This window comes from Thamnophis sirtalis, unplaced genomic scaffold, assembly GCF_051295495.1.
Source record: "Thamnophis sirtalis isolate CommonGarterSnake01/CBP01778 unplaced genomic scaffold, rThaSir2_p1.2 scaffold_3, whole genome shotgun sequence".
In the NCBI taxonomy this organism is placed as follows: domain Eukaryota; kingdom Metazoa; phylum Chordata; class Lepidosauria; order Squamata; family Natricidae; genus Thamnophis; species Thamnophis sirtalis.
Genome location: NW_028261383.1, coordinates 27612406 through 27638008, shown reverse-complemented (window position 1 = coordinate 27638008; position 25603 = coordinate 27612406). Strand labels below are relative to the sequence as shown.

At 43.9% G+C, this 25603-nt stretch overlaps 1 protein-coding gene across 2 annotated transcripts; it reads right to left on the bottom strand.

Annotated features, from left to right (window-relative positions):
* Positions 1–578: 578 nt before the first annotated feature.
* Positions 579–25603, bottom strand: LOC106553100 (uncharacterized). 2 transcript variants are annotated; one of them, XM_087708445.1, is made up of 11 exons: positions 25247–25603; positions 19779–20700; positions 19021–19164; positions 11173–11268; positions 10240–10353; positions 9431–9568; positions 7758–7925; positions 5979–6155; positions 3842–4021; positions 2208–2301; positions 579–877 (listed from the first exon to the last, which is right to left on the bottom strand). In XM_087708445.1, the coding sequence occupies exons 2-11, from the start codon at positions 20685–20687 to the stop codon at positions 852–854; spliced, it is 2046 nt and encodes a 681-aa protein (XP_087564571.1). In that variant the 5' UTR covers positions 20688–20700; positions 25247–25603; the 3' UTR covers positions 579–851. The 2 variants fall into 2 exon arrangements, with proteins under 2 accessions (XP_087564571.1, XP_087564572.1); XM_087708446.1 differs by having other exon boundaries at positions 19030–19164.

Genomic DNA, 25603 nt, shown 5'->3' with positions numbered 1-25603 from the left:
TAACAATAATAAAGGCAGGATACAAATAAATAGCAATAGCAATAGCAGTAGACTTATATACCGCTTCATAGGCCTTTCAGGCCTCTCTAAGCGGTTTACAGAGAGTCAGCATATTGCCCCCAACAATCTGGGTCCTCATTTTACCCACCTCGGAAGGATGGAAGGCTGAGTCAACCCTGAGCCGGTGAGATTTGAACCGCTGACCTGCTGATCTAGCAGTAGCCTGCAGTGCTGCATTTAACCACTGCGCCACCTTGGCCCTTTTCAAATAAATGAAAAACATCTCTAGAGGGATGCGGCAACCTGTGAAAACGGGCATGAGTCTAAATGAACTGTTGTAAGTCAAGGACTAACTATAGCTTTGGTTGTTTTTTTTTAAAAAAAGACCTGTTTTCTTAATTCTGGGTTAGCAAGCCATTGTGAAAGCTGCAGAATTCCAGAAAATGCAGCGGGCCCAAAGAAGGGTAAAAGTTCTGATTTTAAATCTGCTCATCGTGTTTTGGTTCTGGTCTGATCTAAAATAGGTCACCCTCTCCTAAAAAAAACCCCAAAGGAACCACAGAAACATCAGAGGCGGCTTTGTATTGTCATTTTAATTTATTTCAGGCAGTGAATTTCTAAAACAGCAGCTTCCAGCTTGCAAAATCTTTTGAGAAGAGCTCTCCACACTACAGGGGGATGCAGCTCCATCGACGATGTTCAGCCAGCAACACATCCCTTCCCTCCCCAAACAATGAAAATCAAAACACCTTCCCACATTCAATCAACCTCTGCTCATTCATTTCCTTTTCTCCATTGGCCGGTTCTCGTTCTTTGGCATCTCTTGGTTCTTTGGGTCTTGGAAATCAGGTTCAAGTGGGAGGAAGCAGGACCTGGCCTGAAAATGAGGTGGGGGGGAAATAACATTCTTATTGCTTTTTGAGGACTCCCTGTCCGAATCATTAAGTGTTGCAGGTGTCGTGAGATTTGTTGTTGTTTAATAGCAAAAGCACTTAGACTTATATACCACTTCATAGTGCTTTACCGCCCTCTCTAAGCGGTTTACAGAGTCAGCCTATTGCCCCCAACAATCTGGGTCCTCATTTTACCAACCTCGGAAGAAGCCTAGGAAGGAACGCTCTGAAGAGAAGTGTTGTGGCCTACCAGTGGCCAGCAGATCTGGCAGTACATACAGACAGTGAGGAAGTTGAGGAGGAGCATGGGCCAGTCCTGGAGTCTGGAGAAGGCTCTGATGAGGGCTCTGTGTCAGAGGGAGGGATGGGGCCAGGGCCATCTGACAGTTATCAGCTGCCTTTGGAGTTGGATATCAGTGGGGCAGAAGAACAGCTGGAGCCTGTTCCCGATGTGCGCATGTGCACAGCTGCCAGGAGAAGGGAACAGCTAAGGAACAAGAGCCAACTTGGGAGTAAAGGCACAGGTGGAGGGTGAATGGCCCCTCCCATAGGGAATAAAGAGGAGCGAAAGGGGAGAGGAGCTTGCAGGAGACAATTAGTTCAATTCATTAGGGTGAAGATCTGTTCCTGACTTCTTGCCAAGCATTCTGCACGTGAGTGGCGTTTGGAAGATATCGGCCTGGCAGCTCTCCAAGCCTGATAAAGGTCTGTAGTTGTGAAATCTCTTGAAAGACTGTTGGCCGGGACTTTGTGGGAGAGGAAAACGAAATAAAAAGGGTTTTATCCCTCTCTCCTTCCTTCTTTCCTTTTCCTTATTTTTCTCTTTCCTTTTCCTGTGGTGGCACAGTGGTTAGAATGCAGTATTGCAGGCTAACTCTACTGACTGCTGACTGCCAGTAGTTTGGCAGTTCGAATCTCACCAGGCTCAAGGTTGACTCAGACTTCCATTCTTCCAAGGTGGGTAAAATGAGGACCCAGATTGTTGAGGGCAATAGGCTGACTCTTTAAACCACTTAGAGAGGGCTTTGAAGGGGTATGTAAGTCGAAGTGCTATTGCTGTTGCTATTGCTATTTCCTTCCCTTCCCCTCCTCTCCCCTCCCTCTTAAGAGTTCATCCACCAAGCCAAACCCAAATTGAGGACATAACTGTATGTGCCCAGCATCTCTAGTCTGGTGAAAGCTGCTCTCCCACTCAAACTCTGTATTGAGGCCCAGTTCCCATCCTCAAGTGTTTTCTTTGCCTCTTTCAGGAGTTGGCAGTGGGCTGGCCCTGGTTGCCATTGCCACATTCTCAGCCTTGTTCCAGGGACTTACTTTGTTCCTCTGGAATGTGCTTTCTTGCTGTGGCCAAGTGGGCCTGTAAGCGTTGAAGGAGCCGGTCCTTCTCCTCTCCTTCTCGCAAAGCTTCCTGCCAAAAATAGAAGAGGAAGGTGAAGTTGAACCTGAGCAAATAGGAGGAGTAAATCCAGGGATATTTGGGAAGGGGCAGAAGGTCAAAGAAGTCAAGATGGCAGCTGTAGCCTTGCCATCCAAGCTCCCTCCTTTTTTTTTTTAACGTGGGATTGCGTGGCTGCTATCTTGATTATTTTTGAGACCTGTAGACTTCCCTGAGTAAATCCTGCCTGATGAAAAGGCACCACTTTACTCCACATGGAAACCATTTCTGAACTTTGTGCTTGGAGTGGAAAAGAATGACATTATGATTTGGGATTTTACCAATTAGACTGATAGATCTTTATAGAAATGGCTTGTTCATATTATTATGAAAAAACAAAAAGTTGTGATTTGATGTTAATGCCTTATTTTATTGCAACAGAGAGAGTCGGAAGTCAATGTTTCTTTTTCTTTTTTCTTATCCTTCCTCACTTCTCTTCCCCCCTCTTCGTCCCCACCGTTTTCCTATTTACCTTTGCATGTGTATCTTATTTTTTCTTATAAACCAGTATAAATGTTAAACCGAAAAGGCACCACTTTGGAGAAAACACTGCTGGTGATTAATCCTGTTTAAAGAGAAGTTGCTGGACACAGGTAATCCTCAACTTAAACTGGCCGCTTAGCGACTAAAGTACTGTCCAGATAAACTCAAGGCCCGCAGGATGGATCCAGCCTGCAGGGTGCTTAGATCTGGCCCACGGGGCGGGGCTGCCCTGCAGGCAATGAAGGACTGCCCGCAGTGCCTCTGCCAGGGAAAATGGAGCTTGGGAGGGCTGTGTATGGCCCTCCCAGGCTCCACTTTTGGCCGTGACTGCCTCCTGCAGCCCTCTGACAGTAAAAATGGAGTGGGGGGGGCGCATGCAGCCCCCGAGCTCTGTTTTCACTGGCATAGGGTTGCAGGAGGCCGTCGCAGCCAAAAATAGAGCTTCGATGTTGAGCTGGCCATGCCCACCCCAGCCACGCCCACCTGGTTCCCCTGAGGTCAAACACAACCCTGATGCAACCCTCAATGAAATCGAATTTGACAATACAGGTAGTCCTTAACTTACAACCATTCATTTACCAACTGTTGAAAGTTACAACAGCATTGGAAAAAGGTACAACTGGTCCTCATCCTTACAACAGTGGCAGCATCCCCAAAGTCAAGTGCTCAAAGCGTGGGGCCTTAGTAACCACATAGTTACAATGGCTAAAGTGTCCTGGGCCACGTGATCATCAATTGTGAGCTTCTCAACAAGTCAAATCAATGGGAAAGGCCAAATTCTCTTAGACTAGTAAATTTGCTGTGATTTGCAAATCACGGTGGGGGTGGGGGAAAGATTGTTCAATTGGGAGTTACTCACTTAACGACCGCTTTGTTTGGCAGCAGAAGCTGTTGCCAACAATTGTGATTGTTCAGTTGAGGACTACCTGTAACATTGAGTTACAGTTTCTGACCCCAAATCTGAGAATCCTCTTCCAGTCATTCAATTGTTTCCCAAATCTAGGGCAAAGGCCTTGATAATTTCGATCACCTCCAGCACATGTGTCTTTAGGTACTCCATCTCTTGGAGGTCAGCCAATTTTGTGCACTGTTCCCGTAGGAGAACAGCTGCTTGGCTTAGTTTGTCTTCAGCTTGGGCCAGCAGCCTGCGGAGTTGTGCGATATCCTGGCTTCGCTCTTTGGCATCCTGGGATTGTTGATATAGCTGTTCCTAAATAGGCAATAGAGAAGCAGAAGCTGTTTACTTCCACAGAGAAGAAGTACAATCAAAAAACATATTAAGTTGTGCTGGCCGATAGTTACAGTGACTGTACAAGTACAAGTACAGGTAGTCCTTGACTTACGATCACAGTTGAGCCCAACATTTATGTTGCTAAGTGAGAAATTTGCCCCCCTTTATGACTTTCCTTGCCACATTTGTTAAGTGAATCACTGAAGTTGTTAAATTAGTAACACGGCTGTTAAGTTAAACTGGCTCCCCCATTGACTTTGCCTGTCAAAAGGTAATCCTATGATTCTGGGAAGTGCAACCATCATAAATATCTGAATTTTGATTACATGATCATGAGGATCCTGCAACGGTCATAAGTGTGGGGAAAAAATGGTCATGTCACTTTTTTCAGTGACATTGTAACTTCGAACAGTCACTAACTGAATTGCTATAAGTTGAGGATGATCTGCACTGCAGTTTTACACATAAAGTAGATCACGGATGTTAAATTCAATCGCGTCAGAAGCCGGATCATGACATATCGCAACATTTTTTTGCCTTTGCGGAGCTGGGATGGGCGTGGCCTGTGCATGACTTATCCAGCCCATAGGCCGCCAATTTGACAGGCCTGAGGTAGATTTAGCTCATCTGGTTTATCCCATGAGGTTCACATCAATCTTGGAAGTCTGAAAGTATATTCTTCTTCTCTCCCCCTTCCATCTTCTTTACATCTTCAGAAACTAGGGAGCAGTGGTGAAATTAATTTTTTTGCCCATCAGTTCTGTGGAAGTGGCTTAGTGTGTGTGTGTGGGTGTCATGTGACTGGGTCGTGACCCGTCAAAATCGCGTTCCACAAAAGCGCGGTCGACGAAATCGCGTATGTGACGTCATCACAACGTGACGAAAAAGATCGAAAAATTGAAATAAAAATTAAATTACAGCAAGCCGATTCACATAAAGGTAAGGGTTAGGTTAAGGGTTAGGGTTAGGTTAAGGGTTAGGGTTAGAGCGTTAGCGTTACGTTTAGCGTTAGGTTAAGGGTTAGCGTTAGGTTTTTCGTTACGTTAAGGGTTAGGTTTAGGGTTAGGTTTAGGGTTAGGTTAAGGGTTAGGTTTAGGGTTAGGTTTGGGGGGGTTAGGGGAAGGTTTTAGCTTTATTTTTACATTTTTCGATCTTTTTCGTCGCGCTGTGATGACGTCACATACGCGCTTTCGTCGACCGCGATTTTGTCGTCCGCGGTTTTGTGGTAGAACCGACTGGGTGGGCAATTTTTTTTCACCTTTTAAAGCATTTTTTTCTGTTGGTTCAGGAGAATGGGCAGGAAAAAATGATTTAAAAAGTGGAAAAAAGCTTCTAACGATCATGCGGCTCACAGCTGATCTGCGCAATTGTCAAAAGCTCTTTTTTCACTTTTTAAAGCATTTTTTCTGCTGGGTCAGGAGAATCGGCAGGAAAAAATTATTTAAAAAGTGGAAAAAAGAGCTTCTAACAATCGTGTGACTCACAGCTGATGCGCGTGATTGTCAAAAGCTCTTTTCACTTTTTAAAGCATTTTTTCCTGCCTGTTCGCCTGAACCAGTAGGAAAAAAAATGCTTTAAAAAGCAGGGGTGGGGGGGAAGCTTCCCATGGATCAGCTATGAGTCACGTGATCGTCAGAAGCTTTTTTTTTACTACCGGTTCCGCAGAACCAGGGACAATTGTTCCTATTTGTTTGGCCGAACTGGGAAGATTTCACCCCAAGGAAGGTTTCTTCTGAACCTCTTGCCCCGCTCACTATCCAGCTGTCAGCGATGCTGTCTCTTCTCTGACTATTCCCTTGGCAGAGTCTGTTTTCCAAAGCCCACCAAAGTATTTCCCACATACCGTAACAAGATCAAAGACAAGATTGAAGAGAAAGATCAACCTTTTTTTAGGGTTCCTGAACCTCGTGATGCCCACAGTTGCACCTATCATTACCTGGAGTTTGCGTTCTCGGGCACTGGCTGCATCTTCTACTACCTGCAGCCGCCTCTGCCAGTCAGCCTGGAGCCGTGCTTGCTCAGCCAAGGACTGGGCCAGCAAATCTTCCTTCTCCTGGATCTGCTGGAGCAACGCTGGAGACAAGTCGGAGCTACTGAGGGAATTTGCAAGAGCCTAGAGCCGAGATAGAGAGGTGGAAGAAGAATAGAATAACAGAGTTGGAGGTCTTCTAGTCCAACTAGGAAGGAAATTACTGTACTGGCATCTGTGACTGAACAGAGAGGTGATAGAATAGAATAGAATAGAATAACAGAGTTGGAAAGGACCTTGGAGGTCTTCTAGTCCAACTCCCTGCTTAGACAGGAAATCCTACACCATTTCAGACAAATGGTTGTTCAATCTCTTCTTAAAAATGTCCAGTTTTGGAGCATTCACAATTTCTGGAGGCAAGTTGTTTCACTGATTAATTGTTCTGTCAGGAAATTTCTCCTCAGTTCTAAGTTGCTTCTCTCCTTGATTAGTTTCCACCCATTGCTTCTTGTCCTGCCCTCAGGTGCCTTGGAGAATAGTTTGACTCCCTCTTCTTTGCGGCATCCCCTGAGATATTTGAATACTGCTATCATGTCTCCCCTCGTCCTTCTTTTCATTAAAGTAAACATACCCAGTTCCTGTAACTGTTCTTTATATGTTTTCGCCTCCAGTCCCCTAATCATCTTTGTTGCACTTCACTGCACTCTTTCCAGAATCTCAACATCTTTTTTACATCGTACTGACCAAAATAGGATATTTCAGAGTTGTCCAATCTGGAAAGGGCCATTTTCTAAAAATGTTTGGAGGTGCAGGTAGGGTATTGGGGAAGGTGCCGGATTAGAAGCAAGGAGGCCAGGACATAAACATCTCTGAAGTACTCTGGGCCAAGAGAAGAGAGACCCAGGTTCTAACCATCTTTCAATCATGGAAGCTGCATGGAACACTCTTTTCATCCAACCTACCTAAGAAGATTATGGTTGTGTAGAAAAATAAGTGGATGAGCCCCGTTAGGCGGGGTACAAAAACAGGTAGGCCTCGACCTGCGACCACAATTGAGCCCAACATTTCCATTGCTAAGTGAGACAGTTGTTAAGAGAGTTTCATCCTTATTTTAGTGCCTTTCTTGCCAGAGTTGTTAAGTGAATCGCTACTTTTGTTAAATTAGTAATAGGAAGTTAGTAACCTGGTTGTTAAGTGAATCTGGCTTCCCCATTGACTTTGCTTGTCAGAAGGCCGCAAAAGGGGAACCCGGGACACTGCAACCATCATAAATATGAGTCAGTTGTCAACTCACAAAGCATCCCTGGCCTGCTCTCGAGTTGCCATAGGCAAGGGGGATGAAGCAACACAGAAGCCAAAGCAGAAGCACATTTCAGACATATCTTCCTCAAGGCTGCCTCCCAGGATTAAGCGCCGTAATTACATAGGGTCAAGGTTGGCTTCACTTGGAACGTGCCGACATGAAGCTCCTAATAAATAACTGGATTTCTTTTGAAGTTTGGCTTGAGGCTCATGATTTAATTAGGGCATCCGCCGTAACCCTAACAGAAGCTGCCAAGTGTCTCAATTTTGATCACCTGACCACGGGGATGTTACAATGGTCATAAGCATGAAAAACAGTCATAACGTGCCTTTTTTCAATGCTGCTGTAACTTTGAATGGTCACTAAATGAACAGTTGTAACTCGAAGACCACCTGTACAACATATCAATAACTAAAATCTGGATTTGGTAGAGGGAGAGATACCTCCACATCCTTGGTGCTACTGGTCAAAGCTTCCTGGAGTGCTTTCATCAAGGTTTCCTTCTCCTTCAAAGTGAAGACCAAGGTTTGGATATGCAGTTTAGTTGAGGCACAGACAGACTCCAAGCGACGGGTTTCCCGCTCCTTCTGGTTCAAGAACTCCCCCACAGCCTGGGATATTGAGGGAAGGGAAGGAGAAGGAGGACCAGAGAAGGTCAAAAGCCTCCAGACAAACCAACAAATGCAGATTCGCGCCTGTCCCAAGCCTCCCTCTCGATATTCATTAGAGACTTTTTTACACCAAGGATCATTCCTACAACCTTGGAAAAATTGACATGATGGCTAGTCTTTGATTTAGGACTCTAATGGACTCTGCCCATGATGGTCTCATGTCATGAGAGTCACAAAGCAGGTCGCCAACATGACCGACCTAACTTTATACAAACTTTTTTTGCAGTGGTCATTAAACAAACAGCATGGAGTGGTGCAGTGGCCTAGAGGTGGAACGAACTCACACAATCAGGAGACTGTGAGTTCGATCCTAGGTAGAAGCAGATATTTCTCTCTCTGGGCCCAATGAGTAATTATATGCTGCCAACTCTGCATTTGCAACAGGAAAGGCATCTGGCCAGTAAACACTCTGCTTCATTCAGTTACCGTGACTCCACCCCAATGTAAGGGATTATGGGGTCATTAAAAGACACACACACACAAAAAAAACCAGCATGGTCGTTAAGCAACCACTGCAAAGTGAGCGCCGGGGCCATAAAGCGAACCCTTTCCTGTGAACCATGCTAGTTTTCAAAAAAACCCATCATAAATATGATCATGGGAACTTAAGAGTTGTTGTAAATGGCTGGAAATGTGGGCCAGTTGCTAAGCGCCTGACATGAGGTCATATGACCATGGGGAAAGGGGCCGGACATTGGAATTTTGGGGAGGTCAGTTATGACTTTAATGGTCACTAAGCGACTGCTATAAGTTGAGGACTACCTCAATTCATACAGCAAGAATGCACACTTTAAAAAAAAGGAAATAAAAGATGTAAATGTTATTAAAAACATATAAATGTATAAATAACATATAAACAAATAAACAAGTATGTCTGGCATGGAACAATCAGTCACTGCCTCTTTATAGGCAAAAACCTTCAAAAGAAGGAAAATGCAATAGTGTTAAATCCTATTTGGTTATACTAGACTTCCATGTCGGAAGCCCCGAAGCACTTCAGTGGTGAAAAGATCAACTGGTGACATCACCGTTGCCTGAGGGATGCATAGGTGGGGGCTCCTTTCGCATTCCCATTAACTTTTCCATCAAAGTGGTACCCATCTATCTACTCGCAGTTGCCCGCTTTCAAACTGCTGGGTCGACAGGAGCTGGAGCAAGTGACGGGAGCTCACTCTGCCACAGGGCGGCAACTAGGTCTCAAACGAAAGCCTGACAATCGTCAGCCCAGGATCCTAACCACATGAGCTATCATGCTTCTAATGCTTAAAGTTGTCACACTCTTCCCAAAACCTCACACATCAAGAAACATGAGAAAAACTACTAAAAAGAAAGCCAGGGCTACAATGACTTCTCCCATCATGCTGCACCAAGTCAAACAATCCTTCATGACATGGTCTGCATTAGCGGATCTCTCCTGACTTGACCCCAGATCTGCCCATTCATACATTCATGATCTCGGCTTCTGCGCCGAGGATGGTGTGGAGTCGTGCCAAATCAACATCTTTATCTTTCAATGCTTCCTGAAGGTCTCTTAACTGGCGATGAACACACTCCAGGGCCAAGAAATTGTCGGATTGAGTCTTCTGTGGCGATCAAAGCAAAAAAAGAGAATTAGTATTTTTGATTGATGATAGATAGATACATGAGAGAGAAAGAGAAAGAGAGAGAGAGAGAGAGAGAGAGAGAGAGAGATATTAGATATGTAGATATAGATTAGATAGATATAGCTATAGCTATAGATGTAGATATAAGATAGATAGATAGAGGTAGATAGATACATAAGAGAGAGAGAGAGAGAGATTAAATATGCAGATATAGATTAAGTAGCTATAGATATATAAGATCGATAATAAGATATTATATATAAGATCGATAATAAGAGATAGATAGATAGATAGATAGATAGATAGATAGATAGATAGATAGATAGATATAATGATTAGATACATGTAGATATAGATTAGATATTTATAGCTATATAGCTATATAGATGTAGACAGAAATAAGATAGCTAGATAGATAGGATATCACCTATCTCCAATTTACAACTAAACCTCCAAGTGGCCTCAATGACTCTCTAAATAGATCCAAATGACCAGCTGTCTGCAAGGAGTATAAACCCTTCCATTCCCCACCATCCAGTCAGAATTGAAGAAGCTTCTTGAGTGAGGGGTGAAACATCCTCAAAGAAAGAAACAGAAAGTCCAGTTGCCTCTTGAAAAAGCACCGCTGGGATTTACTCTTTATGGTTTACCTCTAATGCTTGGTCTCTATCTTTCAGATGCAGGGCCATGAGCTTGACCAGGGTTTCCAACTTGGGGGCGTTCACCTCAGGAGATCCGAGTGACAGCAAGGTGTCCAGACAGTCCTAGAGAAGAAAATTAAGACCAAAGGATCAGAGAGTTCCTTTCTGAATGGACCAAATTCTTCCTTAGTTCCTCGTTTTCATCTCTACTTTTTCATTATATTTGGGATATTTGTTTGTTTATTAAATTTACATCCTGCCCATCTCACACTGTAAAATAACAGAGATAATTTTGTATATTATCTTTGCATTTCCAAGAACTCTTGAGCCCATAAACTACTGTGTTAACTGCTTTTTCAGTATTTTCCCTATGAAATACAACACAAGCAAACATAAATGCATACAAACAATAGAGTCTTGATTAATATAGTTAATGAATCAAACCTATGGCACACATGCTGAAAGTGGCACACGAAGCCATGTCACCCAGAACACACAGCCTTGCCTGTTTGTCTTCTGGGTTTCTGGCACACATGCATGCCTGACGATCAACTGTCCTTGGCGTGCATGGCAGTGCCGAAAACAGGTGTGCGCATACGCACTGGGAAGCTTGTTGTTTGGGTACGCATACACGCCAGAGCCTGGAAGTTTGGCTTTTCCGGAGCACGATTCCTTTGCGCGCACTGCAGTGCCCCAAAACTGGCCTGCGCATGCACGCCAGCCAGCTAATCATTTGGCATGCATACACGCTAGAACCTGGATGTTTTCTGGAGCACGGCCCTGACGGGCGTGTGCATGCGCAACGTTTCTGCCCCACCTTTTTGGCACTCGGTGCCGAAAAATGTTTGCCATGCCTTATGATATCCTTCACCCAGTTCCAGAAAATGAGACAGGTGAGGCAGTCATCGGATCACCTGCAGTGATCTCTCTTGCTGGGCTCACCTGTAATACCTCCTCCTTGCTTTGCAGACACTTGGTCATTTGACGGATCAGTTGCTCCTGGTCAATCGTGGCCTTCTCAGGTGGAAAGCCAGCTTCCTGTGTCACAGAGAGAAGGGGGGGGGAAGTATTCCAGTTTTGCCAGGTAGCCCAGATAGGAAGCATAGTCAGAATTATTTGCTCTATATTTAGTGCAAAATTATAGGGAGGCTCAGGGGCTAAGAGGCTGAGCTTGTCGATCAGAAAGGTCGGCAGTTCAGGGGTTCGAATCCCTAGCGCAGCGAAACGGAATGAGCTCCTGTTACTTGTCCCAGCTTCTGCCAACCTAGCAGTTTAAAAGCATGTAAAAAATGCAAGTAGAAAAATAGTGGTGGGAAGGTAACAGTGCTCCATGTGCCTTCGGCGTTTAGTCATGCCGGCCACATGACCACGAAGATGTCTTCGGACAGCGCTGGCTCTTTGGCTTTGAAATGGAGATGAGCACTGCCCCCTAGAGTCGGGAATGACTAGCACATATGTGTGAGGGGAACCTTTACCTTTTATAGTAACAGAAACTTGCATGTCTGAAAGTACAGGTAGTCCTTGACTTACAACCGTTTATTTACCAACATATTGAAGTTACAACAGCACTGAAAAAAAGTGACAAATACAGATACAGTATAGATGGGATGCACCATTTGGCATCATATTTACATTTGATAAGCAAAGGTACCGCCTCAACTCTGTATGGAAAGCCCGAGATTTTTATTATAATATATTGAAGGCCGGACACCCTGCACCATCTGGACCCAGAGAAAGACCACAAGAAAGACAGGATAGACAGCAAACTACACAACCATCAGACAAGATGGAGCATCTTTCTTCTCTAGAAGTGCAAGGTGCTATGGAACCAAGACCTAGCCGCATGACTACTAGACGTATGGAGAAACAAGCTAAAAAGCAACAGCATCAACAATCATCGGCCATCGATCAAGGATCTACAACAACAAATCTGGAAGCAATGGGAGGAGCTAGACCTAAGGTTAAACAGGCCGTGCAGGAAGCTCTAAAAATGCTTCAACCAACCAAAAATGACAACTAAGATTTTAACATGGAATGTCAATGGACTGAACTCTCCACAGAAGAGGAAGAAAATATTTCATTATCTCAAACAGTTTAAGAACGATGTAATTTGTTTGCAAGAAACTCATATCAAGTCAACTGATCAAAAATATTTGATCAATTCAAAACTTGGTCAACATTTTGCAGCTTCTGCTATGGAAAAGAAGAATGGTATAGTTGTATACTTAAGAAAAGATATGAAAGCTGAATTAATAGAAGCAGACCCCTTCGGAAGATATATTGCTTTAGACTTAATCTTAGAAGGGAAAAAGACATTACTTTTGGGAATTTATGCTCCCAATCAACAGCAAGATAGATTCTATAGAAATCTTCATGCTAAATTAGTACAGTGGGACTATAGTTCCTGTATACTATTGGGTGACTGGAATGGAGTGATAGACACTAAGAGAGATAAGAAGATTTCCCGCCTAAATACCAAGATGCGAGCTAAGTTACCCAAATCTTTCTTTGACATTATGGATGATTTTGAATTGAGAGATATTTGGCGAGAAAGAAATGCAGAGGAATATGACTTCACTTTCTTCTCGGACAGGCATCAATCCCTTTCAAGGATTGATTTTATCCTAACCACTAACGATTTGCTTTCTAGGGTCAAGAAAACAAAGATTGCAGTTAGGGTCCTTTCTGACCATAATCCAGTTTGGATGGAGTTGGGAAGGGTAGTGCAGGCAAGAAGGTCTTGGAGATTGAATGAAAACTTATTTAGATATGAAAAGTATATTAATGATTGTAAAAAATTATTATCTGAATATTTTGTTTTGAATATGAATAAGGGTACATCTATGGAATTTGTATGGGACGCAAGCAAAGCGTATATGAGAGGAGTTTTGATGAATATAAATAAAACACATAGAAATAAGCAAGGGTTAAAACGAACAGAACTGGAAGAGGAAATTAAGAGAAAAGAGCTGGAGTTAACAAGGAACCCAGACGATACAAAGGTTAAGGAAGCTATTAACATATTAAAATCTCAATTTGACATGTTGATCTCTGACCAGGTGGCTACTAATCTATTATATGCAAAACACAATACTTTTTGTAATGCAAACAAACCTGGCAGATGGTTAGCTTATCAGATTAGGAAAAAAAGGAAAACTCGAAATATATCTAAACTGTTTTACAGAGGGAAGGAGGTGTTTCAACAGGAAGAGATTCAAAAGGCTTTCTGGGAATTTTTTACAGAACTGTATAAAGGGGATAAAATTAATGGTTTAGACATAGACAAATATTTAGACAAAGAGAAAATACCTTCAGTTAGAGAAGAACACAGGCAAAAATTGAATCAACCAATAACCTCGGGGGAAATCCTGTAGGTAATTAAGCAATTAAAGTTAGGGAAAGCACCAGGTACAGATGGCTTGACAGCGGTTTACTATAAAAACTTACAGTTAGAAATGGTAGAACCTCTTAGAGAATTATTTAATATGATTCAAACGGAAGGTAAAGTCCCTCCATCTTGGAAGACAGCGTTTATATCTTTGATACCCAAAGAAGAACAAGATACTACTCAACCCAAAAATTATAGACCTATTTCATTACTGAATGTAGATTATAAAATTTTTACTAAAATATTAGCAAATAGGTTAATGTTGGTCATTCAACAATTGATACACACGGACCAAACAGGTTTTATACAAGGGAGACAGATGAAAAGTAATGTTAGATTAATTATTAATGCATTAGAATATTTGGGAAAGAACAACCAGATCCCTGCTGCGTTTATATTTTTGGATGCTGAGAAGGCCTTTGATCGAGTTAACTGGCAATTTCTGTTGAAGATACTGCAAAAAATGCAGATAGGAGATAATTTTCTACAGTCAATTAAAGCAATATACCAACAGCAAACAGCACAAATTATAGTCAATGGAAGTCTAACAGACTCTTTTCAAATTGGAAAAGGTACAAGACAGGGCTGTCCTTTGTCCCCATTATTGTTTATTATAACTTTGGAAGTATTGTTGAATAAAATACGGGGCTTGGATGGTTTAAAAGGGATCAAGATTAGGCAGCAAGAATATAGAGTCCGCGCTTTTGCGGATGATTTGGTCATAATATTGGAACAACCGCAGGAATCTAGTATGGTTTTAATGAATATGATTAATCAATATGGTCAAGTGTCGGGCTTTAAAATAAACTTAGGAAAAACCAAAATATTAGCTATAAATATGAATATTAAACAAAAGGAAGAATTAGGAGTGATGCTAGGATGTGAGGTAGTTAAAAAAGTTAAATATCTTGGAGTTAACATTTTAACTTCAAATGGGAAATTATATAAGCATAATTATGAACCACTTTGGCATAGCATACAGACAGAGATGAAAAAATGGGAGAAATTGCACTTATCTTTGCTGGGTAGGATAGCGGCAGTGAAAATGAACATTTTACCAAAATTTTTATTTCTCTTCCAAATGTTACCTATACTTAAAAAAGATGCGAACCTTTTAGAATGGCAGAAGGGTATCAACAAATTTGTGTGGGCAGGAAAGAAGCCGAGGGTAAAGATGAAAATAATGCAAGATGTACGTGAGAGAGGAGGATTGAAACTACCTAATTTAAAAATATATTATGATGCAGTGGTATTATCTGTAATTAGTGACTGGATTCACTTAACCAATGATAGAATATTGAACATTGAGGGACACGATCTGGTATTTGGTTGGCATGCTTACCTGTTATTCAACAAAAAATTGGATAAGAACTTTAAAAGTCATATCTTAAGAAATGCTTTATTGCGGGTCTGGAAGAAATATCAATATAAATTAAATGACAAGATACCCATGTGGGCAATTCCTAGACACGCAATTGAAAATATGAATACAGCACAAAAACAGGACAGAATTACCTACAGACAGCTTCTTACCTCGGAAAGGGGGGTATTACAATTAAAATCTTTAGAGGTATTAAAAGAGGAGAAGGTAGTTCAAACATGGTTCCAGTATGGGCAATTACAGGCTAGGTGGAAAATAGATCAAAAAATTGGTTTTATTCAAGTTGAGGATAATTTGTTTAAACAAATAAGAGATCAAAGCTTAATGCATATAAAGAGGATATATAATGTATTGATACAGATGGATTCGGAAACAGAATTAGTTAAAGATTGTATGATAAAATGGGCTCAAAATATTGAGGAACCAATAATGTTGGATACATGGGAAAGAATCTGGGTAAGAAATGTGAAATTTACACAAGCTCAAAATCTGAGAGAAAATTTTTACAAGATGTTCTATAGATGGCATTTAGATCCTTAAAAGTTGGCTTCTATGTATCCGAATGTACAGCCTAAATGTTGGAGATGTGGTTCTCTCGATGCTACATATTATCATATATGGTGGACCTGCCAAAAGGTTAAAGCATTTTGGATAAAAATATGGTGGGTCATGCAAAATGTTTTTAAAAGAAGGATAAAGTTTAGTCCTCAGTTATTTTTACTAGGTATATGTACTGACTTTACAGTGGTAGAGACCAATTTGACTCTGCACCTGATAACTGCAGCAAGACTGTTGGTGGCGCAATATTGGAAGAAGGAAGACTTGCCTACAATTCAAGAATAGACATTGAAAGTAACAAACTTAGCTGAAATGGCTAAAATATCGGCATATCTCAAAGATCATTCAAATGAGAGATATAAACGAGACTGGAAAAAATGGATCGACTATATACAAAATAAATACGGGACTAAGAAATTCCAGTTAGCCTATGCTTAAGATCAGAAATGATTTAAATTGTTTAAAGTTAGTTCAGTAAGAAGAAGCTAAGGTCAATCTAGAATGTCATTAATTTCTTTATTTCTTTTTTCTCAATAGATTTTAGACTGTGTTAGTTAAAATTCTATACCGTGTACGGGTTCTGGGAAGTCGGGGGGGGGGGAAGGAGGAGGGGGGGTGGGGGGGTGGAGGGAGGGAGGGGTACACACACAAAAAAAATTGTACTTCAATGTTTTAATGATTGACAAATGATGACATATTTGTGTTTTTTTTTTAAAGAAAAAAAAAAAAAGTTCTGTTAAAAAAAAAAAAAGTGACAAATGACCAGTTCACAATTACAGCCAGTTACGTGAACTGGCTTCCCCATCGACTTTGCTTGTCATAAGGTCACAAAAGGGGATCCCATGACTCCAGGACACTGAAACCGTCATTAAGTATGAACCAGTTGCCAACCGGCTGAATTTTGACCACAAAATTCCATAAGGCCATAAGGATACTGCAATGGTCGTAAGTGTGGGAAATGGTCATAAGTCTTTTTTTTCAGTGCCGTTGTAACTTTGATCGGTTGTGTCGAGGATTACTAGTATTGTCTGATTTCAGCTGTAAACCCAGAGGCAAAACAAAGTAAGAGGTAGAACAATTAGATACGGAATTTTAAAAATCTTGCATTAAAAAAAAATACACTTTTAAGCTTTTTTTACAGTTAAGTTAGAACAAGCAACTTTAACAATAACAAGATGTACACTAGTGGTTTATAATATAGAAAAACCTCTGTGAAAAAAAATAAGAAAAAAGAATCCTAAAAAAGGGATCAAAGAAATATAAATGTTCAGAAACATTATGAAGGCTTCGAAGTTTGAGCAGATTCAGTAAGAAATAACATCTAAGGACACTGTCAGATTTTAATGAAACGCCTAAGTATCTCAAGTTGGTTTTCAATCCCTGAACTGGACAAACCAACATGGATCTCAGCTAATTTAAACTCTAATTCTGCTTACTTCTTTCTGGCTGAGTTTAATGCATCAACTCATCCCAAGAAGAAAGCTGTGTTTTATTATAGGCAACGAAGCAGTCATTGGTTTACTATAATCTTCTCTTGCTTTAATCACAACATCCTCACATCTGAACCTAGGATCCTGGCTTATGCTCCTCTACCTACTTCTTCTTTCATTTAAGCCCATCGCAATCAGTTTACTCTCTTTAGCATCACTGACAGAGAAAGGAACAAACCAGGCATTGGTTAAACACAGTGTTTTCCCTCCTCTGTCACTTTAATTCTGACTTAGTCAATTGGGTTTGAAACCCCAAGCTCCACGCAATGGGGTGAGCACCCGTTCTTGCCTCAGCTCCTGCATTTCTAGCAGTTTGAAAGCAGGCAAATGCAAGTAGATTAATAGATACCACTTCAGTGGTAAGGCAACAGTGTTCTATGTGCCTTTGGTGTACAGCCATGCTGGCCACATGACCACAGAAATTGACTTCAGACAACGCTGGCTCCCTTGGCCAAGAAATGGAGATGAGCACTGTGCCTTAAGAGTCGGACATGACTGATAGGAAAGCCTAGCTTTTTAGCCAAACACACATGGAACAGGGCAAAAAGGAGATGTTACAGTGGGCAGAATGAGGTTACACAGATATATACGCCCCCTTAAGCAGAGAGGTTGGACTAGTTCTCTCTCAACCTCCACCAGCCCAGTTTATTGGGTGTAAGACTACCATATTTTTCAGAGTATAAGACGCACCTTTTTCCCCACCCCAAAGAGGGAGAAAATCTGGGTGAGTTTTATACACTGAATACAGCATTTTTGGCCTCCCGAAACCCCACCCGCTTCACAAAATGGACATGCAGAGGATTTGGGAGGCCTGCTCTTGGGGACTTGGGGACTGGGGAGGGCAGAAATGAGCAAAAAATGGGCCATTTATTACTCATTTTTGTTCCACCCCAGCCCCTAGGAGCATTCTACAAGCCTCCCAAAAGTCTATGCACGCCCTGATTTTTTGCAAAATCAGGGCCTGTTTCGCGAAAAACAGGCCGTTTTTTGCTCATTTCTGCCTCCCCCCCCCCAGCCCCCAGGAACACTTTACAGGCCTCTCAAACTCTCTGCATGCCCCGTTTTTCACAAAAAATGAGGTGTGCGGTGGGTTTGGGAGGCCTGCAGAGTTGCAGAGTGCAAAAACTTTTTTTTTAAATTTACCTCTTCAAAATCTTTCTGTGTCTTATACTCCAGAAAATATGGTGATTTGCTCCTGGAACAAACAAATGGGGATGTTCCGAGCCAAAGGGGGAGAGGAATCCAGGAGTTGGGGGTCAATTCCTCTGCTCTTGGAGTGGCACCAGTTGCTTGGGAGGCACTGCTTAACTACTGCAACGTGCTCTACATGGGGCAGCCCTTGAAGAGCATTCGGCGACTCCAGCTTGTCCAGAATGCAGCCGCGCGAGCGATCGTGGGTGCACCTCGGTTCACCCACCTAACACCTATCCTCTGCGAGCTGCACTGGCTGCCTATTGGTCTCCGGATACGCTTCAAGGCGTTAGTCGTCACTTATAAAGCCCTTCATGGTATTGGACCTGGGTACTTGAGAGACCGCCTGCTGCCAATTACCTCCACTCGACCGATTAGATCCCACACATTAGGTCTCCTCCGAATTCTATCCGCCGGCCAGTGTCGACTGGCGACTACCCGGAGGGGAGCCTTCTCTGTGGCTGCTCCGACCCTCTGGAATGAACTCCCCGTGGAGATTCGAACCCTCACCACCCTCCAGGCCTTCCACAAAGCCCTTAAAACCTGGCTGTTCCGACAGGCCTGGGGCTAAAGAACCGTTGCCCCCGTCTCGAATGGTATGACTGCTGTGTGTTTTAAACCATGAATTGTTTTGTGTCGTTTTTAATTTGTCTGTATCCCCTCCTTCCCGGGTTGAGTTGTGAGCCGCCCTGAGTCCCCTTCGGGGGGAAAAGGGCGGCATATAAATAAAATCAACATTCAACATTCATTCAACATTAACAAAAGAAACATAGAAGACTTACTGGTTTTACCTGGTTGTGTGCCTCTCCTTGTTTCTCCCGAAATCTCTTCAACTCCTTCTTGGCTGTTTCAAGACGTTCCTCAATGTTATCAAAAGATCTTTGGTGCTGCTGGTGCTGAGACCGCTGAGACAGCTGCACCTGGAGCTTTGGGAAAGACAGAATAGCAGAACAATGGAGTTGGAAGAGACCTTAGAAGTCTTCTAGTCCAATTCCCTGCTCAAACAGACCTTATACCATTTCAGATAAATGCTGCCCAATCTCTTCTTAAAACCTCCAGTGACGAAGCACCCACAACATCTGGAGGGAAGTCATGATTAACATATTTTTCTCAAAAAAAGAGGGTGAAAATCTGGGTGCATTTTATACACTGAATACAGCGTTTTTTGCCTCCCAAAACCCTACACCCTTTGCAAAAATGGCCATGCATAGCCTTCAGGAGGCTTTCAGAGTGCTCTTGGAGGCTGGGGAAGGCAAAAATAAGTGAAAAATGGCCCGTTCCCCCCCCCCCGCCACCCGCAGGATTACTCTGCAAGCCTCCTAAAGGCTATGCATGCCCTTTTTTGACAAAAAAAAACAAAAACGGGGCCATTTTTGTGAAAAACGGGCCCTTTTGGGGAGGCCTGCAGAGTGTATAAACTTTTTTTTCTAAATTTACCTCTTCAAAATCAGGGTGCATCTTATACTCTTATAATCCGAAAAATACGGTCCCTCTATGCCTGAACTCAGTAGACCCTAGCTTACTTTTTCGTACCTCTTACCTTTGGGTCAAAAGGCAGAAACTCAACCATTAGGTCCTCAAATAATTCTTTTTCGAAGGGTCTCTCTCTCCGGGGAGTGGCCCTCTGCCAGTTGCCCACCAAGACGGGGATTTTACTTCCAGATGGGACCTTTAGCGGCTTCCTTCTAATGTCCTTTAGGTTTTTCAGCGCCTCCCATGCTAGTTCCGATTCTGGCAAAGTGTCCAACGATAGCATGGAACACGACTCGACATCCCCCAAGCTCTGGGACCGCAGAGAGGCCTGGGAGCTCGTGCAGCACACGGTAGGCATGCTCTGCGACTTGTCCCGGCAGAGGGGGAAGACAGGGGACCCCAGCCGTCTCGGTGTCCGGCACACCCACTCATAAGTATTGTCGTCCACCCTCAGCCCGTGGCAGCTGCGACATTGGCGGTTCCGACACGGGGTGCCCGGCTGGCTGCTGTCGGGGGCGTCAGCCCAGCACTCATATTCGGAGAGGGCCATATCATCCTGCAGGAGGCGCTGGTACTGCACATGTGGCAAATCCGCGATGCTGGCTGAGATCTCTTGGCCCGTGTAGGACACAGAGGCCTCATTATCTGGAAACCGCCGCATGTAGATGTGGCGCAGCGAGCGGACCAACTGGTCTTTCTCCAAAAGCAGGCGCTGGAGGCTCTCAATGGAGAGTGCTTGAATCCGGGCGATGACCGTGTCAAAATTATATACCCGCGCCAAGGTGTGGGCACATTTCCCACACAGGAATTCTCCGCGCCCATCTCCACGCTGGGGAAGCTCTCGGTCGAGAACATAGGAGAGTATCACCAGCAGGTCGGGGCGCGAGCTGGAACTGCTCCGGCTGAATAGCCACCGCCGATGATTCCCACGCAGCACGCTGCCACAAAGACGGCAGAAGTTGTTGGGGCTCTCCATGATTTCAGAAGCACTGGAAGTGGAACAGAAAAGAACCTTTTATTTCGAATTTTTCTCAGGCTTCCATGGACCCAGTCAAAAAAGGGCCTTTTCATGAGGCAACCAGACTTCCTTGTTTTTTCTTTGAAGACATTTCACTTCTCATCCAAGGAGCTTCTTCAGCTCTGACTGGATGGTGGGGGAAAGGAAGGATTTACCGTATTTTGGGGAGTATAAGATGTACCTTTCCCCCCTCCCCCCCAAAAAAGAGGGAGAAAATCTGGGTGAGTTTTATACACTGAATACAGCATTTTTTGGCTTCCCCAAACCTCACCCCCTTCACAAAATGGACATGCAGAGGGCTTGGGAGGCCTGCAAAGTGCTCTTGGGGGCTGGGGAGGGCAAAAATAAGCAAAAAATGGGCTGGTTTTTGCTCTTTTCTCCCCCCCCCAGCCCCCAGGAGCACTCTGCAAGCTTCCTAAAGACTATGCATACCCTGCTTTTGGCAAAAAGCTAGCCAGTTTTCACGAAAAACAGGCCATTTTTTGCTCATTTCCCCGCCCCCCCCCCCAAGCCCCGGGAGCACTTTGCAGGCCTCTCAAACTCTCTGCATGCCCCGTTTTTCACAAAAAAATGAAGCGTGCAGAGGGTTTGGGAGGCCTGCACAGTGCAAAAACTTTCTTTTTTATTTGCCTCTTCAAAATCATGGTGCGTCTTATACTCTGAAAAATATGGTATATTCCTTGCAGGCAGCCAAGTCATTATAAATCCCTGATAGCGAACCTGTGGCACGCACAGCCTTCTCTATGAGCAAGCGAGCCGTCACCCCAGATCAGCTCCACCACACATGTGCGCACACCTCCTGCCGGTCAATTGGTTTTTGGGTCTCTCCCACGCATCATAGGTGGAGGGGCGCATGCAGGAGACATGCATGTATGTGGGGGGCATGGGGGGGTCATGTGCACATGCATGAGGGCGAGGCACATGTGGGGTCACACACACCTGTGTGGGGGGTGTACAAGGGGGTCACATGTATGCATGGGGGTTGGGGCACATGGGAGTGGTCACAAACGCATTGGAGTATGGGTGCATGCATGCTTTCAGCTCTCAGCAACACAAAAGTTAGCCATCATGGTTATAAATCCTTCCATTCCCCACCATCCTGTCAGAGCTGAAGAAGCATCGATGAAAAATGAAACGTCTTAGAAGGGGAAAAAACAGAAAGTCCAGTTGCCTTCCGAAAAAGCACCTTTGGGGCAACCTTGACCTGAATGACTGAGCATCTCTACAGATGATTAGGGGACTGGAGACTAAAACATATGAAGAACGATTCCAGGAACTGGGTGTGTCTAGTTTAATGAAAAGAAGGACTAGGGGAGACATGATAGAAGTGTTCCAATATCTCAGAGGTTGCCACAAAAAAGAGAGAGTCCAACTATTTTCCAAGGTACCTGAAGGTAGAACAAGAAGCAATGGGTGGAAACTAATCAAGGAGAGAAGCAACTTAGAACTAAGGAGAAACTTTCTGACAGTTAGAACAATTAATCAGTGGAACAGCTTGCCTCCAGAAGTTGTGAATGCCCCAACACTGGAAGTCTTTAAGAAGATGTTGGATAGCCATTTGTATGAAATGGTATAGGGTTTCCTGACTAGGCTAGAAGACCTCCAAGGTCCCTTCCAACTCTGCTATTGTATTGTATTGTATTGTATTGTATTGTATACAATTTGGGATGGACACCTTTGGAATGGTGTGGGAATAGGAATGGATTGTCAAAGGAAAAAAAAATTGCAGACTACCCTGTTTCCCTGAAAATAAGACCTCCCTGCATGATAAGCCCAATTGGGCTTTGGAGCGCATGCGCTAAAATAAGCCCTCCTCCAAAAATAAGCCCTCCCCGAAAATATTGCAACACAGCAGCAGCCATGAGGTGACCACGCTCGCCGCCTCCTGCACCTCAAGAATAATAAGACCTCCCTGAAAATGAGGCCAAGTGCTTATTTCAGGGGTCAAAAGAAAATAAGACCTGTCTTATTTTCGGGAAAACATGGTACTACAGGAATCATTTGCATCACTCAGGTGACCCTAAGGACACAGATCAACAGATCTCTGCAGGTCCACAAGATGAACCAAGAAAAAAAAAACGGGACACCACAGATTCCTACTGCAAATCTCCCCACCTTATATTACAAAATTGATTCTCCAAATGTGGATCTTCACAAAACCCAAACCAGAAATTTTGGACAAGAGGAAAGTTTGGAGAAAACAGCAAGCAAGCAAAATAATCTTCTGGAAAAACAAAAGTCGGGATTTCCCACCCCCACCTCACCCTCCAAAAGCTCGAAGTAATTGTGCCTGACTGGTGAAGAGAAAAAAAGAATAAAAACATGCTTTAAAAGTCATAAGGGATATTCTATGCTGTGATTTTGTTCCAGAACTTATAGATGTAGTAATTACACAGGGTGGGAAACACAGTGCAAAAATACACAAGCTTTCATCCCTTTCCCTTGCCAAGAAACACTGTTTGGGTCAGGCAAGTAGGACATATAAACTTCAAAGGAAGATCCGGCTGTTTTCAGATGAGTCCCTGGCTCAGAATTCAAGTGTAATCAATCAATCAATCAATCAAACAGAACAGAGCTGGAAGAGACCTTGGAGATCTTCTACTCCAGTCCTTTGCTCAAGCAGGAGACCCTATGCCATTTCAAATGATTGTCCCGTCTCTTCTTAAAAGCTAGGTTGCTTCTCTCCTTGATTAGTTTCCACCCGTTGCTTCTTGTCCTGCCCTCAGGTGCCTTGGAGAATAGTTTGACTCCCTCTTCTTTGTGGCAACCCGAGATATTGGAAGACTGCTATCGTGTCTCCCCTAGTCCTTTTCATTCAAGTAGACATATCCAGTTCCTGCAACTGTTGTTCATATGTTTTAGCCTCCAGTTCCCTAATCATCTTTGTTCCTCTTCCCTGACACTTTCATTTTCTTTGGAGGGCACAACAAGGAAGTCCCGCTTGGATCACCAAGAAAGGAGGCAGATGGTGATGCGTTTATAAGAGGCTTAAAGGAAAAGATCAATAGAGGGAAGGAATTATCTAGGGTCAGTTTGCTTACATGCATGGACACATCCCATATGGAACTTTCTTCCAATGTTTACAAAACTGATAAGGATAAAAAGTGAATGTGTTGTGTATGTGTGTGAGAGAGACAGAGACAAAGAGAAAGAGAGAGTGAGTGAGACATAGACAGAGAGAGATACAGAGACAGAAAAAAGGAGAGGAGCATGACGCTGTCTTATTTTAAAGAGACCAGTTTAAAAATGAATCAGGCACATTTCCCCACAAATATGGCATAGCTTACACAATCAAGTGCATTAAAATACCAGAAAGCCTTCCAGTCACATCAGGGCTGGTGCCACCCAACCAATACATCTTTGCAGACCAAACCCCCAGAACCTTCCAAATCAACAGGTCACCCATCCGGTTTCCAATTGGCCTGGAATAAACCGCTAGAGCCACCTGACAGGTACGTACTTCTATCCTTAAGAATACAGCCTTTCTGTTCTCAGCCCTGCCCCGATTCAGGAACACGAAGAACCAGCTGCTGAGTCATGCTTCTGGTCCCTTTAGCCTAGCCATGTCCCCTTTCCAATCCAGCCTTGGCCACAGAGATGCCACAAACTCCACTCAGTTGCTTTGGTGTGCGGTTTGCAAAACAGATTTACAGCAAACTTGAGCAGACCAAGAAAGGCCGAAGGAGGAGGAAGCCCTTTGCCATTGAAACTCCCTTCCTATTACTCCCAGTTTGGCAAAGGGGGGAGCCATTTCCTGGAGAAATGGGGGGGGGGGGTATTTCTCATCCACTGCAACTCCTTCCTCCTTACTTTCCTCTTGGCCTTCGGCCCTTCCACCCAGAGCAAAGGGCAGGAGATTAGAGCACACCTGGCTCAGAAGCTCCACCTCCCAAGGGGAAGCACAGGGAGGGGCTTCTCCTTGGATGAGCTTTTGGCCTTTCCACCTTCTCCCCAGGGAAGAGTTAGACGCTTTGCACTACTTCTCCCCCATCCAGATGATAGAAACGGGTTAATTAAAAAGGTTAATCAAGAGCTGAGGTGGCGCAGTGGTTAGAGGGCAGTACTGCAGGCTACTTCAGCGGACTGCTAGCTGCAGTTCAGCAGTTCAAATCTCAGCGACTCAACATTGACTCAGCTTTCCATCTCCCAAGGTGGGTAAAATGAGGACTCAAATTGTTTGAGGGCAATGTGCTGACTCTGTAAACCGCTTACAGAGGGGCTGTAAAAGTACTGCTAAGTGCTGATGAGAAGTGAAAGGTCTTCAGAGAAAAAAAACAAGGAAGTCCAGTTGTGTTTTGAAGAAAAAAAAGCCACTTTGGGGCAACCATGGCCTGGATGCCTGAGAATCTCCATAGACACAAAGATTACTTCTTTGTAATCTTTGACCTGGCCGGATTATCAGATCCTTACTCGGGTCATTCAATGCCCCAAACCAACCCTCTGCTCCACCGATTCTTCCGTTTGCAAAACGTGCCTCCTCCGCCGACCCCACCCGACTAAAATCTTTGGACACGCACCTTAAAACACGTGCGCAATTGCAACAGGTAGTAAAATCCAACCGGGGGGTGGGGGTAGGGTTGGAAGCTCTCTGCTGTATCGAGATGCACCTGACTGTCGCTTGCTCGCGGCGGGGGTCCCCGGATTCTTTCTCACCCCGAAGCGATCCCTTTAACGTGATCGCTCCACCCCTCCGCCCTGGGCGAGAGGATCAGAGTGGTCGGAAGAGATTCCCGGCTTATCCTCTTAACCCTCTCGCGCGTCGGAAAGCCACAGGCGCCCTGTGAAGCCTCACTTCCGGATTGTGAAGAAACTTCGGGGGAAGGTGGTCCTAACTACCTCGCGCCAATTTCCTCGGTTGATCCCAGTGGATCCCT

Bases quoted from the DNA above. Each gene is read 5' to 3' on its own strand.
- LOC106553100 (XM_087708445.1), bottom strand. From the start codon at position 20,687: ATGGAGAGCCCCAACAACTTCTGCCGTCTTTGTGGCAGCGTGCTGCGT. The intron at 19,165-19,778 runs GTAAGAGGTACG...TCTTTCCCAAAG, and splicing joins TTCTGCCTTTTGACCCAAAG to CTCCAGGTGCAGCTGTCTCA. The intron at 11,269-19,020 runs GTAAGTCTTCTA...TCTGTGACACAG, and splicing joins CACACAACCAGGTAAAACCA to GAAGCTGGCTTTCCACCTGA.